Source organism: Emys orbicularis, chromosome 23 (assembly GCF_028017835.1).
Source record: "Emys orbicularis isolate rEmyOrb1 chromosome 23, rEmyOrb1.hap1, whole genome shotgun sequence".
NCBI classification, from domain to species: domain Eukaryota; kingdom Metazoa; phylum Chordata; order Testudines; family Emydidae; genus Emys; species Emys orbicularis.
The window spans coordinates 7,934,322-7,950,618 of NC_088705.1; the positions used below are offsets into that span (position 1 = coordinate 7,934,322).

The following is a 16,297-nucleotide window of genomic DNA, read 5'->3' on the forward strand; positions in this document are numbered from 1 at the left end:
GTGGCTACCTCTAGCCTTTCTTTGTGGTGCAGTGTGGGAAAGCTTGACTGTCCAGAGGACAAAGAAAGTCAGTCCGTGGGATTGGGGGATAACTTTTAGCAGACTCCCAGAGAATGAGTCCAGAGGGGCTGTGTCTGTGTTGCGGGGCAATAGGGCTTGAACCTGGGTCCCAGCTTGACTCAGGCTTGGACTCTCCTCCCCCGTTGGGTCCTGGGTCCAAGCTCTGGGTTCGCGCAATGTGTGTGTCGCCGGAATGGGGATTAGGTTTGAGCCTGAGTTCAAACCCTGGGCTTACACTGCTGTGCTGACATATCCAGAGCTGCCCTTAATGAAAAGATGTGTGCCAGGAACAAAGGGCGGTAACTAACGTCTCACTGTTAGGCAGCAGGAGTGAGACGTGTGGGCAAGATATTTTCCAAACAAGAGATTTGGATCTTGTTACATAGCTACATGGCCTGAGTTGGGCTGGAGTTGTAATACCAGGCACTGGTGGGTAGGGAAAATTACCTGTGCTCTATAAACCTAGAATGAAAATAACTTTAACCCAAAACTCTGAAGTCACTTTATTTTGGAGTTTAAATGGGGGGATTTTAAGGGTTGGGTGAAAGGGACCAGATTGTCTCTGTTGGCGTGACAGCCGTTGTTGTTTCTGTGGAATCTTGCTGTCTAGGAGTTCATGAAGAAAGTGGAAGAAAAGAGAGTGGATGTGAACGCGGCGGTGGGGATGGGAGAAGTTATCCTGGCTGCGTGCCACCCGGACTGCATCACCACAATTAAACACTGGATCACCATCATCCGAGCCAGGTTTGAGGAGGTGAGTCACAGAGGATCCTGTCTACTTGAGCAGAGGGAAGGTCTTTCTCGTCACTGCTGAGAAATAGGGCCAGTAATAGAATCAATGATCAGTGTCTTCTTTTGGACGTTTCTCTGTGGGGAAGTTCTCCGGCCTGTGTTATACAGGCGGTCAGACAAGATGATCACAGTGGAACCTTCCTGCCTTGGAACCTATGAAGCAGCAGGACATGTAAATGGGTTACTCTCCTGAATTATAGATGTCCTAGTCCTGTCCTCTTGGATCAGTTCTCACAAGTCAATGTGCATCAGCCAGTGAACCAGTAGGAGTGGTGGCTGCCTTGTTTTCCTTATGAGTATTGTTTTCCTTCTCCGGAGGGAGAGCTTCACAGAGTAAGTGCCTTTGTTTCCCATGCTGACGGCTATTCTTGTGGATGTTTCCATCAGGTTTTGACCTGGGCACAGCAGCACCAGCAAAGGCTCGAGACTGCGCTTTCAGAATTGGTGGCTAATGCGGAGCTCTTGGAGGAACTCTTAGCGTGGATTCAGTGGGCTGAGACCACACTGATCCAGCGGGATCAAGAACCAATGCCACAAAATATCGATCAGGTCAAAGCCCTCATCTCCGAACACCAGGTAACTCCATTGCTGAGATCTGCCGACTTCCTGTCTACCCTGCTCCTGGGGCAGGGCTTGCGAGTCTGACAGGCAGCAGGGAGGCTGAACATTTTGTCACAACCACCTTTCTGGGGAAGAAGTTGAGTTTACTTTTATTACAGCCACATGTTGTCATCCAGACCTGTCACTTTTAAACAAGTCTAGGAACTGTGTTCCACTCAGCCCAGGGAGCAAAATATCAGGCCTGGAAATCAAAGCCACAGGTGTGGAATAACTTTACCACAAAGCCACATAGCTAGTGTTCAGTATGTACTTGTGCGTCTGCTACGGGCTTGGAGTTTCTCAGCAGGAATCTAGAGCGACAGCAACTTGAAGTTGAGAAGATGATAAATGTTACAGTTCTTTTCCCCCTTTTGCCTTTAACAGGCCTTTATGGAGGAGATGACACGAAAACAGCCGGACGTGGACCGGGTCACTAAGACGTACAAGAGGAAAGCCACAGAACCAGCTCATGGACCCTTCATTGAGAAATCCCGCAGCAACAGTATGTTTGCAAATTATTGCTCCGTGCATCCTCCGCAGGAATGCATGCTGAGATAGAGGGGAAAACACACAGGAAACTGGCGCTAATTCTCAATTAGAAATACACCCTGCTTTGCCAACCACTTGGAATTGGCTGGGAATTGCCAGGGTATGAGGAGGGGGAAATGAGGTGGCATTTGCAATAGTGGCTGACACATGCCAGGAGCTTGATTATTCTTTGCCTTTCTGCCATCCAAAGACTCTGATGGCTCTGATTTGAGTTTACAGCGATTTGGCTTATTTCAGAGTGCTGAAAAGTTTGTACTGTATTTAACTGCTCCGGTTCTGATTCTAGTTGCTCTAGCATGACCATTTCCTCATGTATGATTCTTGCAGCAGAAAAGCCCTGTTCGCTCTAGTTCAGGAAGAGGAAACCAAAGGGAAAAGGAACACCGGAGTTGCTGGGGGTGGGGACTGCCAATTAATGGTGTCGGTAAAACTGCAGTACCGCCAGTACTGTTGTGCTGAACATTTCTTAATCTCGTATTTTCTTTTTTAAAAGCTGCCAGCTTATGGGAAAGCCTGTGAGAGATTTTCTATTTGAAAAACAAACAAAGCTGTTGTCTTTTTTTTCTTGGATCATCCAAACCCCACATCCTGCAATATCCCATGTGGCATATTTTTCTTTCTCTAGGGAAATCCTTGAGTCACACTGCCCCTCCTCCCATGCCAGTTCTCTCCCAATCGGAAACGAAGAACCCCCGGATTAACCAGCTCTCCGCACGCTGGCAACAGGTCTGGCTGCTGGCGCTGGAGCGCCAGCGGAAGCTCAATGACGCTCTGGATAGACTGGAGGAGGTAATGACCCCATTATGCTGTTAAACAAGGGGTAGTTTGTGGGGGGAAAGTGTTGTTTACTGTACTCCCAAGAGAGAAGAGCAGAGAGCTGCCTCTTGAACTGCATTGGGCATGTCATGGGTTATGACTGGCCTAGGCCTAAAAACGCCAACAAGAAACGTCTCTGCTAAAATAGTGCAGCTGAAAACCATATTAGTAACCGCAGGTTAACCGGACTGCTTTGTGCTACTAAAGTCAGTACTTCTATTGCTAATGAAAGTCAGACCGGGTTGGAAGTAATAATATTAGTCTTAAAAATATAGTGCTACTATGTATATTTTTTTCCAAAACCTCTAATGTGATTTTTGTTTTTGTTTATGCTTTACAAAGCAGCTATGCCCAGAAGTGAGTGTTTTTGTTTTTTGTTGCTTTTTCTGTAGGTCAGTTCGGTTGATCCGTATGAACGTTTTTCTTTGTTACTTTCAACTCTGGGGCTTTTTTAAAAGCACTAAGATGTTGTTGCTTTGAGTCACTCTGAGCTCTTCTTAGCTGAAGGGCTCCTGAAAATCAGTCCTAAATGTGCTAAAAACCTCAGCTTCAGTAACTGAACAGTCTTCTCATGAGCCGTGATTTAAGCTAGTCTTGGTGTAATCTCGGCACTGCAGTTCCAGAGAACTGAATTTGGAAGCATTTTTGGGTCTTGCTGCCCAGGTCTGCAGAGGTGTCATGTATCAAGAGCCAAGCTGATGCAGGGGCGGGGGAGGCAGGCTGACTTTGCTGGATAAGCATTACTTGTTAGTTTATCCATGGAGCAACTTTGCTATCCACCTCAGAGGAGAAACAGCTGTCCTTCCTGGAAAAAAAACCAAGCAGGAGCTCTGTTCTCAGCTGCTTAGGCAAAAAGTGAGCTAGAACAATGCAGATGTGCAGAGTGGGAAAGATGTGGAGAAATTGGAAGGGGTCCAGAGAAGAGCAACAAGAATGATTAAAGGTCTTGAGAACATGACCTATGAAGTAAGGCTGAAAGAATTGGGTTTGTTTAGTTTGGAAAAGAGAAGACTGAGAGGGGACATGATAGCAGTTTTCAGGTATCTAAAAGGGTGTCATAAGGAGGAGGGAGAAAACTTGTTCACCTTAGCCTCTGAGGATAGAACAAGAAGCAATGGGCTTAAACTGCAGCAAGGGAGGTCTAGGTTGGACATTAGGAAAAAGTTCCTAACTGTCAGGGTGGTTAAACACTGGAATACATTGCCTAGGGAGGTTGTGGAATCTCCATCTCTGGAGATATTTAAGAGTAGGTTAGATAAATGTCTGTCAGGGATGGTCTAGACAGTATTTGGTCCTGCCATGCGGGCAGGGGACTGGACTCGATGACCTCTCGAGGTCCCTTCCAGTCCTAGAATCTATGAATCTATGAATTGGAGTTTCAAAAATAAAGGAACTGGGGCATCCTTAGGACAAGTCTGGGGAGAGAACCCTGTTCTTAGATGCCTGAAAAGATGATATGTTTGTATGTGTCTGTGTGTATGTGTGTACATCTGTGTTATATTGGCATACGTGTATGTTTAAAAGTTTGGAGGATACTACACTTTTTTCTGTGTTTATGAGTGTGTGACACACATTCTACATGGTGGCTGTCAGATGCATTGTGTCCCCTGTTCTGTTATGGAAACTCTGTGTCCATGGCTGTGGTTTTAAGAGGAGTGGCCTAGTTATGCCTCTTTTCCCAAGTATTGCTTTGAAGAGGTGTGGAATATGGAGAAAGTGACAGTCAGCCCCCAAAGGCTATGCGCAATTTGAATTAGTCGCTGAAATCTTAGTTCAGCAAGATCTTCTGTAGAGCAGGGGAAGTTTTCTGTCTGTACTTTCAACTCCCATTGACTCTAATTGGTCTTCTTCCAGTTGAAGGAGTTTGCGAACTTTGACTTTGACATCTGGAGAAAGAAATACATGCGCTGGATGAATCACAAGAAATCACGGGTGATGGACTTCTTCCGGCGTATCGACAAAGATCAGGATGGAAAAATCACCCGGCAGGAGTTTATTGATGGAATCTTAGCATCTAGTAAGTCTTGATCTGTTTCATCCCCTCCTTCCGCAAAACCTGATAAACCCATCTCCGAGAAACATTGTTTGCTCCCACCCTTTACGAGGCAAATGAAAGGCGCATTTCTTGTACCTCTGTCAGGAGAGGACAGCTGTGAAATGATAGCATGGCAATCCCACCCCACACATTCACTATTGTTGCAGTATGCCAAGAGGCTGTCGTTGCTTGAGGCCTGGAATCTATATTATACACCTCTACCCCGATATAACGCGACCCGATATAACACGAATTCGGATATAACACGGTAAAGCAGCGCTCCGGGGGGGCAGGGCTGCGCATCCTGGCGGATCAAAGCAAGTTCGATATAACGCGGTTTCACCTATAACGCAGTAAGATTTTTTGGCTCACAAGGACAGCGTTGTATCGGGGTAGAGAATTTGAAACTCAAGTAATCATGTAGCCTGTTTCTTTTCCTGTGACTATTGTGATGGAGACTCCAGATATGGAAGCGTGAGTAGGGGGCGATATAGAGTATGTGCTCTTTGTACAGATGGTGAGAGACTACAGGGAGTTATCGATTCTCAGACTATAATACATCTCTGTTGTTTGTTTTTCTTTTTCATTCCAGAATTCCCCACCACTAAGTTAGAGATGACTGCCGTGGCTGACATCTTTGACCGGGATGGGGATGGCTATATTGATTACTATGAGTTTGTGGCTGCTCTCCATCCTAACAAAGATGCTTACCGGCCAACCACAGATGCCGACAAAATTGAGGATGAGGTAAAGGAGATTCTAAGGAGAGTGGTATTTTAGTGGGTATTATGGAGGGCTTCAGTTTTTCAAAGGGTCAGCTTCTCAAATACCTATCCAAAGAGGAAAAACTATGCTTTGATGATGAGCACCCAGAGAATCACAGCGGTATTGACCTGAGATCAATGTTCAAATATTTGGATATTCAAAACATTTTAAAGTGAAGGTTGTTATAATCTGTCTTTTATGCACAATATACTGTGTCCCATGTATCCAGTGCAAGAGATGCAAACTACTGATCCCTGACCTCTGCCCCTCTTGTTTGCAACAGGTCACAAGGCAGGTGGCCCAGTGTAAGTGTGCAAAGAGATTTCAAGTGGAGCAGATTGGAGAGAATAAGTATCGGGTAAGAGGAAGACATCCACATTTGCCATAATAGCACAAATTCTCTTAATTCCTAGCTCATGTGTGATCCTACCAGGGAGAAGTGTCCGTTTTAACTTCTACTGAAGCAATCTGATTCTGTCGTACTGAGATCTTACTCTTGAAAAGATTGAATCCGAATTTTTACCTATGCTAGCCTCTTACCTTCTGAGATGTTAATTAAGTCCAGAGATTAGACCAATAACGTGCACTCAGGAATCTGAGACATAGACTTATCTTGGGCTCTGTGGTGAGGGAATAACATGAAGAGCTTAGAGATTAGTTCCTTCTTCCCAAGTTGATCTGAGGGTCTCTGGAGACGAGAGTTTCTAGGGAAACTGCAGCAATATACCATTAATGGAGCACACTGATTCCTTGATAGTAATCATAACTGTATGATCCTATTGGTGGAGAGCTTGCAAGTGGTTTATCTATCACATGAGCACATAATGGAGGAAATATATATGGACAGATGATTATAGATGGTCTATGATATTCTCCTCCTGTGACTTTTTGAGAAGAGGGCAGGCTAAGGGTCAGCATGCTCTCTTGGTGCATTAAATCTTGGATATGCCTAATAGCCCAAGGACAAGACAAACATAGATGTGGCAGTGTTCTGAGAGAGCTTAGCCCGCTCGCTGTCGAAGATGTTGTATGTATAGATACTATAGACCGTTTTATGTGTGTACCTTACACCTATGATTTTCTTCAATTGATGTAGCTCATTTCTAAAAAGGTATGTAAAATATTTGTGTAATGGATCTGTTTTAAGGTACTTCATGTTTTCATTTCAAATTATTCACGGGGTTGGACTGACAGCAAACCATCCAGGTTTCCTGCAGACTTGCACTTTGGGCACGGAGGAGTTAAAATAGCAATACTTGAGCCCATTCAAATATCAGACTTAGGGTAAGTCTGCACTACCGCGCTCCATCAGAGAGCGCTCTCCCATCGGCATAATTACTCCACCGCCAAGAGAGACAACGCTGTGTCTCCCACAGACATAGCGCCAGTGTGGACAGCTCTCAGGTCGATGTAACTTACGTCGCTCAGGGGGTGGCTTTGTCACCCGGTTGTGTAAACGAGCCCTTATTTGTGAATTTTGAAGCGATGAATTACAACTTCTGCTGTAGGGACAGAGAAGAACAGTTTGCATGTCCAATAACATCAAGTACTCTGATTTTTAACTACCTGTGGTTAACTAAGATTTTCATGATTGTTGCATTGTTAAATCCTATAAAATGTTTTCTTGTTTTTCTCCCCCTCTTCCTCTGCTCTCCTTCTGATCTTCTCCCCACCCAAATTCTTTCTCTCCGTAGTTCTTCCTCGGCAATCAGGTACAGTGTGCCTTGCAATGCTGTCTCTCATTCTTTTTAACAAACATGGCTTGGTGTGTGTTTATAATACCAATCTTTCTCTTGTTGCTGTGGGAAGATGTGATCTAAAGAATGCTGTGTTAGAGCTCGTTGTGTTACTTGGCAGAGTCTGGTATACAGAGTGACGTTTACCTGGAAATGCGATACCAAATGGCAAAACTCCTTGGAAGAAAGAAGTAAAAAGTTTAATTGGCAAATCAGAAATCTACAAAGATGGAGAGATTTAGCCTCCAAATTGCGTCTTCCTCTGATGCCCCAGTGGTATTAGAGGTTATGGCATCATTCATGTGAAAGGGAACACGTAAGTTCCATGTAAGGTACCAGGGGAACCCATGCTCATGGTGGAATTGTCTGAGAAGAACATTGTCTCATGATTCTGACTCTACTGCTGGAGGAATTATAGAATCATAGGACTGGAAGGGACCTCGAGAGGTCATCTAGTCCAGTCCCCTGCACTCAAGGCAGGACTAAGTATTATATTGTAACACTCTTCAAAAAATATATACAGGCTAAAATTTTCTGAACACAGACTGTATACCAGGATCTGGACAGGTTTGATTATAACGCGGTCACTATGGAATGAAAATGCTGTATTCACATGATCGATCTCTTAGGTAACAATAACTAAACCCTCATCCCCTGCTTCACCGACTTTGAGTAACTCATAACTGGAAGAAAGTTCATGAAAAATTGCATGTACCTACTCTTCTATTCTGGTCTCTGATTAATATTCTGGTAACTGAAGGCTGACTATAACACAGGAACTCCATTGATAATGGGACTGGAGTGATGTCTTTCATCACAAGAATACAGCCTCCATTTGAACAATGAAGGAAATCCATTTATTGTAACTACTGAGGATTTTTAACCTGAAGAGATGGACTCTAAATGTGGTGCTATGAAAGAAGGGAACGTGAATTTCTTGAGTGAAGGAAAGGATAGAAACCAACTCCCCGTTTATTCTAGATAGGTGACTATAGGCCAATCTTTGAAGGGAACTATAAAACTCTATCTAATTGTTACAATAAATTTGTAATTAATGTTACAAGACTGGAGCAAATTGTATAACTTGTATTTTTACCATGGAGGGCCAGATTCTCCACTCTGCTTTGTTGGAGTGAAGGGGCTACAAAATTAGTGTATCCAGCTAGCTGAGGATTCCCCTAGCATGGGGGAATTACTCAGTTAGTATAGAACCAGTGTAGCAAAGGGGCATGGCCAGAGAGCCCTTACCCCCCAGTGAGCCTCAGCAGGCATAAATAGCTTTTTCTGGCCATAGCTAGTTGGCCTAGCAGCTGCACCAGGAAAGGGGTGTTGCCCCAGGTGTGTCCAGCACATACGAGGTGCAGCTGAGAATTTAGCCTTTGAGACCAAAAGTCATCGTCTCCAAAGCCAGCCTACCTTTCCAGCACTCCAGCCCCCGACTGCTTAGCGCTAAAGACCTTCCATTCTGTGGCTCATTGGTTCTCCAGGGAGCAGAGCTGAGCATCCTACCGCTCTAAAGCTAACTAAACGCCAGTCCCCACTTGCTGGGGAGAGCATGGAAGCAGGATTCCTTCGTGAACAGGCGCTGCCTGCAGCTACAGATTGAAAGAGGGCCCTAGAGATGCCCACAGCTCGGTCCCACGCCTGATAGCAAAGGGGACATCTGAAAAGAGGCTCATGCATGGAACTCTTTGAGAAAGGGCTGTGCATAACAGGGGAGAGAGGTAGTCTCAGGAGAGAAGGGGGCATATGAGATGTTTGGAGCAGGAAAAGGAACCCTTAATCCTGCTTTGTCCCAATGCCCCCTAGCACTCTCTTTCTGCAGAAATCAATCTAGATGTGTCTTGAACTCATCTGTCATTTTTCTTACCTCAGTTACCTCCCCAGTAAGTTATCCCTTGTTTTTAGCATCGTTAGCACAATTCTGCCCAAGTTTCCCCTAGTTACTCCTCATTTCCTAAGGTTTCCATTATGTCTCCTGTTTTTTTAAGTCCTTCTCCATGTTAAAAAAAGAGGGTCTCACTTATCAATGCCTTCATAATTCTGAAATCCTCTATTAGATCATGTTGAAGTATCCCCCTTTTCAAAGGCAATCAACTTAGTTGTCCCTCATTGCTTAAGCTCCTAAGACAGGGTGGGATCTTTGCTGCTCTTTCCCTCTATGTGGTACATGGACAAGTCCTGTTCACAGTAGTCCAGGTGGGGTTCTGCTAGATGTCCGAGTGTCCATGTAAATATTAGGAGAAGGTGGCTCTGAAGAGAAGCACGTGCATGGTGGTGGATGGAGACTTTTAATCAACGGTTATGTATGATAGCACGGGGGGACCGGAAAGAGATGTGTGATTTTGTTGATTCAGGGGCACACTTGATGATTGTTTGAAATTGGAGAGATTTTAAATTCCTAATGAACATTATAATCACTAATAAACATTCTGGGACTTGAACCTTAGATTTCTACATTCTAGATTCACTGTAATTGGGTGACTCTCCTGTGGGAGCTCTCTTGCTGGTTGTGACTCAGTGAAATGCTCGCACCTCAGACTTGGTAAAGAGGTTTCATTCTCAGTGCTGATGCTGCACTGCTAGCATTTGCTATGCCAGCCTTCAGTGACGTGCCAGGTGTCTCTTTTCAAAGCAGACTGCATCAGGAGTGTCAGTGGGCAGTGTGGTCTAATGGATAGAGCACTGGGAGCGGGACTACAGTGGCTGGGTTCTGCTCTTGGCTCTGCCACTGGCCTGCTATGTGACATGAGGCAAGTCACTTCCCATCCCTGTGCCTCAGTTTCCTCATCTGTAAACTGGGGACAATGGTGCTGTGCCCCCCCCCCTTTGTAAAGTGCTTTGCGATCTACTAATGAAAGCACTACATAAGAGCTAAGTGGTATTATTATTCATGAAAGAAAGGCAGAGCAATAAAATTCTGTTTCTTTGGGTAAAACCCTCAAAAGATCAAATTATAAACTCTAATTTGCTACCTGGCCATCCTTTGAATTTCTCAGCTTTTCTTTTTTTTTTTTTTTTTTTTTTTTTTTTGGCATTAGCCCTAGAGAATCCTGTTAATAGCATTGTCCTGCGAGTTTCTTTAGATGAAAACATTCTCATAAATTGACACCAAAGTGAATTGATTCCCACATAATGTAACTTTTTGATATATTTGGAGAAGCCCTAAACATTAATAAGAGCTTTGAAAATGTTTAGGGTTACAGGTAGCATTTCAAATAGTCTCCAGTGTAGTGATAATACTCACCCTGGCGCAGTCTGTTTTGGAGAGGAGCAGTGTCTCCATTTTATAGCCCTGTTATTTGAACTGCTTCTCTATTGGTTCCACAGTTTGGTGATTCCCAGCAGTTGCGACTGGTCCGTATTTTGCGCAGCACTGTCATGGTTCGAGTTGGAGGAGGATGGATGGCCCTGGATGAATTTTTAGTGAAAAATGACCCTTGCAGAGGTAAGGAAGAACCTGTTTCTCAGGGACCTTTCATCTCCACAATAGTTGTGAAGTCGCCAGATGCTTCACTGAAGCAGATCTCATCAGTCTGTGGGCTTGTGCAAATAGAGGAAGATCTGGAGAAAATAGGAACTAAAAAAACCCCAAAACTTAGTGTGATTTTTATTGCAAGTCTCTCAATATTTGGTAGAGTTCTTAAAGCCCCAGTTTCTGGAGTCATGTGAATAGGTGAGAATCTCAATTTTCATTTCAAAGGAACCAAACAAGTTTGTCGCCCTCCTGGTTGCTGAGAAAAGCTTGAAAATGTGATCTGAGTGCACCTGAAGATTCAAAAATCAGAAAGCAAATAAAAAGAACTCTGTGTATTGTTCGTGTAAAATCACATGATTTTAAGCCAATCGCAAAATTTTTGAACACCTGGGGATGGCAGTATTACAGTATGAAACCTTTGCAAAGGGTCTTCCAGAAAATCCAAACCTTGAGCATCAAGGAGTTAAAATTAGTTACCCTGAATAAAAAGAAAATTCCTTTTACTAAAAATTATTTTGTTAGCATCCATTTTTTTTTTCATACCAATTTGCTGGTCATTTCTTTTTTGTAGTTTAAACCCCTCATTTTGATTTGTTGTCTGCGCTCTTCGACGATGGTCAAAAGCTGGTGTCTTGTGTGTGTTTCCTTTTGGGTTGATGGCATGTGCCGATTTCAGCAGAACTCCAGCCTTCGTGGACTTGTGTGTCTTTTACAACAAACAGTTGTCAGTGTGGATTCCGCTGTAAATGTTAGTGTTGCAAATCCAATGTGCTGATAGATGGCCGGTGTGTTGGAGAAATCCAATAAAAACTGTTCCAATTCCATACAAACATAGGTAAAATCAGGTGTGAGAAGCCTCTAGACAAGAATGTAATCTCTCTTGCTGATAAATGTGATTCTAATGTGCTGCTGCGCCCTCCATAAAGAAAACGCTCACATTGTATACTTAGGGACAATGGTGCTGTTTCCAGAAGCTCTGTGTGTGTATGCCTAAAAAATTTCCTGCAAGATTCCAGTTACCAACTCTTCCTTCCCCGCCTCTCAAACAAAATGGCAGCGCTGCATGGGGTGAAAAAGAGCTGTCCTTCAACTGTGCATTTCTTTCTTGACCAGTTTCTGCTTTCTCCTGCTCTGTCCGTTTCCTTGTATGTGTATGTTTTTCTTTATTCTAGTTCACCACCCTGGAAGTAAAATAAAGCGCTCTGATTCCAGCTCTTCGATTGCCAGTCAGTCTCCGATAGGTTGGCGTTATTTTTGCTTTATCACTCTTGCCGGCATCCCCGCTCTCCCATCATTAAGAATGGCTTTGCTTCTTAACCAGCCCGCCTGCCCCACCACATCTGCTGCCTTTGTGAATGCTGAGACACAGTGTTGACAATATTGAGAATATTCTAGTCGAGACATTTTAAAACCGTTTTTAACTAAATCAACTCTCAGAAAATTGAGTGGCGGGTCAGAAATCGGAAAAAGCACACACACTACATAATCTGTCTGTTCAAACTCAGGGTATGTCTACACTACCCGCCGGATCAGCAGGCAGCGATCGATCCAGCGGGGATCGATTTATCGTGTCTAGTCTAGACGCGATAAATCGACCCCCAAGCCCTCTCCCGTCGACTCCTGTACTCCAGCACGGCGAGCGGCGCAGGGAGAGTTGACGGGGGAGCGGCAGCAGTTGACTCACCGCGGTGAAGACACCGTGATAAGTCGATCTAAGTACGTCAACTTCAGCTATGTTATTCACGTAGCTGAAGTTGCATAACTTAGATCGATTCTCCCCCCCCCCCCCCCCCCCCCCCAGTGTAGACCAGGGCTTAGATTCAGTTAGACATATTATCATTGTGCTTTCTTAGATACTTATCTGGCCTCCATTACCACAGTATCTGAACGCTCACAATCTTAATATATTTACTTGTGAGGTACTGTAGTAGTATTCCCAATTACAGATGGGAAACTGAGGCAGATTGATTAAGTGAGTTGACCAAGGTGTCACAGAGCATTTGTGGCCGAACTGAGAATTGAACCAGCTCTCCTAAGTCCAAAGCTAGTGTCCTACTCACCGAACCATCCTTCCTTTCTTATTCAGTTCAGCTCCCAAGGGTCTTATTTCAGTTTATCCGAAAAGAGTTGATTTTTTTTTTTTTAAATCAGAAACATTTGGAAATAAACAAGGGAAGCTTAAAATTTTTTATGACTGGAAAACTGAACCATGTACTGCATGGAAAAATTGGAGTCAGTGATTTTTCTCTGGATTTTGAAATGTTGAATCTGTGAGAGTTTCTCCTGGATCAGTATTTTTTTGTGGTAGAAAAAGATCAGAGTTAATCACAGCTGGTCCCTTTGTAAAATGTCTTGAGAAAGTCCATTTGGGCTTGATGTGGGACTTTCATTTGAAATGAATAAGATGAACCCAATTCTTCAGTTTACATATTTATTTCTATTTATAAAATAATAGACGTTCCCACGCCAAGTCCTGGACACCCCATACTGTATATCAGCTCCCATTATTCCTTTTTAGATGTTTCTAGATGTAAAAATAGACTGTGGTGATGGTACATGAGGCTGGAGTTTCAAAAACCCACTCCACAGTGAGTTTTGAAAACACTTGGTTGTCTTGGGTTTAGTTTTCAGGTACCTGCGTAGAAAGTCAGCCTGGGAGCTAGCCTTGTACCGAATGTATTGCTATTTTGTGCCGACAGTGAAGCAGCTTGTAATTGTGGTGTACAATGTACTATGGCCAGATGCTACCTGTCTTGAAGTGAATTGCAGTGAGTGGTTTCTTCAGACCATTTTCCTTTTAAAAAATAATTTGTATTACAATAGTGCCTAGAAACTCCTACATGCTAGGTGCTATGCAAGTGCACAAAGATACAGTCCTTGTCCCAAATCTAAATAGACAAAACAAAGGGGGAGGGGGAGAGGAGTGGAAATAGAGTCCCGGGGGGAAGTGACTTGACCAAGGTCACACAGCAAGTCAGTGGCAGAGCTGGGAATAGAACCCAGGTCTTCTGAGTCTCCCAGTTCAGTGCCGACCATCTTACGTGATAGATTTGTTAATGAAAATGTTGTGTTAAATCCAGCCTCAAGATAGGAAGAATTTTGCAAGGGATAAAGGATGTTCTCTCAAGACAGAAATCTGACTCCCATGTATTTTATAGCTGAACGGCCAGGTCTGTGTAAGGCCAACCTGGGCCTTTTTGTTGTCGGTGTGTTTTTTGCTTGGCACATTACGTTATTCTTTTTGGTGTTCTTTGCGTAAGCTGGAGAATTCCCCATGTGTACTAAAGGAACCTCTGCTGTGTTTCTCACTTGTGGCTTTCAAATGCCCTAAAGGACCTTTGATAGCAATTGATGTCTGCACATTAGCACCGGAAACCACATCATGCAGAGCAACAGTTGAGATACATGTCGCTAAAACTCTGTTTAAAAGGTAGAGAGGCTGCTTCAAGTGGGACTTGAACTGTTTTCTCCATTTTTCCTCTTCTGGAGAGCTCAGTACGGGGAGTGAGAGAGACCCATGGTGAAACCTGGCAGCAACCAGCATTCGGCTGCCGGGATTCTCTGAAAGGGGAATGAGCCACACCCAGCTGAGTGTGAGTGTGTAACTTCAGACTAGGATTCAAGCGTGTCTTTGTTTTACAGTGAGGGTAATTAACCATTGGAACAACGGTTGTGATGGATTCTCCGTCACTGTCAACGTTTAAATCAAGACTGAATGTTTCTCTAAAAGACCTGCTCTAGTTCAAACAGGAATCAATTCAGGGAAGTCCAACGGCCTGTGTTGTACAGGAGGTCGGACTAGACAATCACAGTGGGGTTCCTTCTGGCCTTTGTAACGTATAAATCTATGGCAGCAAAAAAAAGCCAATGATATTTTGGCCACGGTCCATTGTATCTTGTAAGAGGGATGTGTTAGTTCCACTATGCACCATGGAGGAGCCTACCTGTAAAACTCCACGTGGTTCTGGGCATGTCGGTAATTAGATAGATGTCAACCCACCGGAAGGAGTTCATAGAAGAGCAGTAAAAATGATTAGAGGGCTGGAAGAATTGACTTGTGAGGAAAGGAATTAACAAAATAAGATAGCTGAACTAGATGTTGATTAAGTAAGGGCCATAATAAGCAGGTATATTGCTTAGAAGATGTAAGCATCAAGGAGAGAGGACGGTTGTTTAGGGCATAATCGAGTGGAGAAATATAAAGGCAAATAGAGAGTGTGTATTGAGAACAAGTTCCCAAGAACAAGGCTTGTTAGAATGTGAAATCCTCTCCCAAGGGAAGCAGTGACTGATGTATGTTGGGACTCCAGAGGAGAACCGCTTCCAGCCCATTTTGTCTGGAAGGAAAGCAAATGCAACACAAAGACTTCTTTGGCAGGGAGAGTAAAGTGTGTGTCTGTGTGAGGGGTCTGGGACTGGAAACGGTCTTTCCCCTCCCCAGCCCTCTGGGAGAAAGCAAAAAGGAAATGTGTAAAGTCCTTACTCACGACAGTCTCTTCCTTATGTGAAACAGGTTAGGTCTGGTAGTAGTCAATACGTCCCTTTATCTCAGCACGGTCTTTGAGACGTTAATTGTTTTGATTATCTTTTGAAACTCATGCTAAATATTCTTTGCTTCTGTCACCTGCGGCTTGTTGCCGAAATCAGCATGATTCGGAAGTGGTGCTGCTTGCTTTCTGTAAGCTCTTGAATTTACTAGTGTGACGCTGCTTCTTCGTCTCCACTGTTAATGCTTTGCTACAGGTGTTTTAGAGTGCTGGTGCCAGGGTTCTTCCCATCCCGAGGTTATCACAGAACAAGGCTTCTACCCTGCAATTGCTTCTTTGTCTTTCAAGTCTAACACATTGAATTGAATATTGCTCCTTTGTCCTGTAAGGCTTTGTGCATGGCCTTGCTCCTACCTACTTAATGAATTTGCTCTCTGTATATATCTGGTGAGTTTCTGAGATTCTGGCCTATGCTGATCTTAGTAGCTCAGGACATTGAACTTCCAACTGCATTGATACCCCATTGCTAGTTGCAGAGAGACCCTCCAGTTCCTGGGACATTCAGATCCAAATTTTACATCTGCCCTCTGATATGAGTTGTTATAGCTTGGAAAATGGATCACGCTCCACATAGCTGTGTGCTGGGTGTGAGAGCAGGAGTACAACCTTTCCGAGCAGTTCTATTCAGTATTTTTAAACTGTCCTAAGAATGTCATCAGCTGCGTGTGCTAATTTTAACTAGACTTGTATAATAGGCCCAGGACATGCCTAAAAGTTGCATAATTCTATTTGAACTCCTGGACCTCTGGGGTTCTTTTGCCTATCACAAGTCTTCAGAAACCAATCAGCAACGTGACATCGTCGCAACAGAGCGAGAATGCTGCACTGGTCTCGCTCTGCTGTGACCGGGATGAGAGCAAGACATCCATTGTAGGTCAGAGATGGAGTTTCCAAGACGTTGCAAGGATGTCTTCCTGGG

The 16,297-nt window shown here is 44.0% G+C and overlaps 1 protein-coding gene across 2 annotated transcripts in view; it reads left to right on the forward strand.

The window, feature by feature from the left end:
• Nucleotides 1-16,297, forward strand: part of MACF1 (microtubule actin crosslinking factor 1) — a 252,726-nt gene that overhangs the window by 229,797 nt on the left and 6,632 nt on the right. The window contains exons 83-91 of one of the 2 annotated variants that reach the window (XM_065421609.1): nt 671-814; nt 1,240-1,428; nt 1,837-1,954; nt 2,627-2,790; nt 4,672-4,834; nt 5,445-5,599; nt 5,901-5,975; nt 7,312-7,329; nt 10,684-10,801. In XM_065421609.1, coding sequence (XP_065277681.1) covers nt 671-814; nt 1,240-1,428; nt 1,837-1,954; nt 2,627-2,790; nt 4,672-4,834; nt 5,445-5,599; nt 5,901-5,975; nt 7,312-7,329; nt 10,684-10,801 — 1,144 coding nt within the window. The remainder of the gene's footprint in view (nt 1-670; nt 815-1,239; nt 1,429-1,836; nt 1,955-2,626; nt 2,791-4,671; nt 4,835-5,444; nt 5,600-5,900; nt 5,976-7,311; nt 7,330-10,683; nt 10,802-16,297) is intronic. The other variant, XM_065421610.1, reaches the window with a different exon arrangement.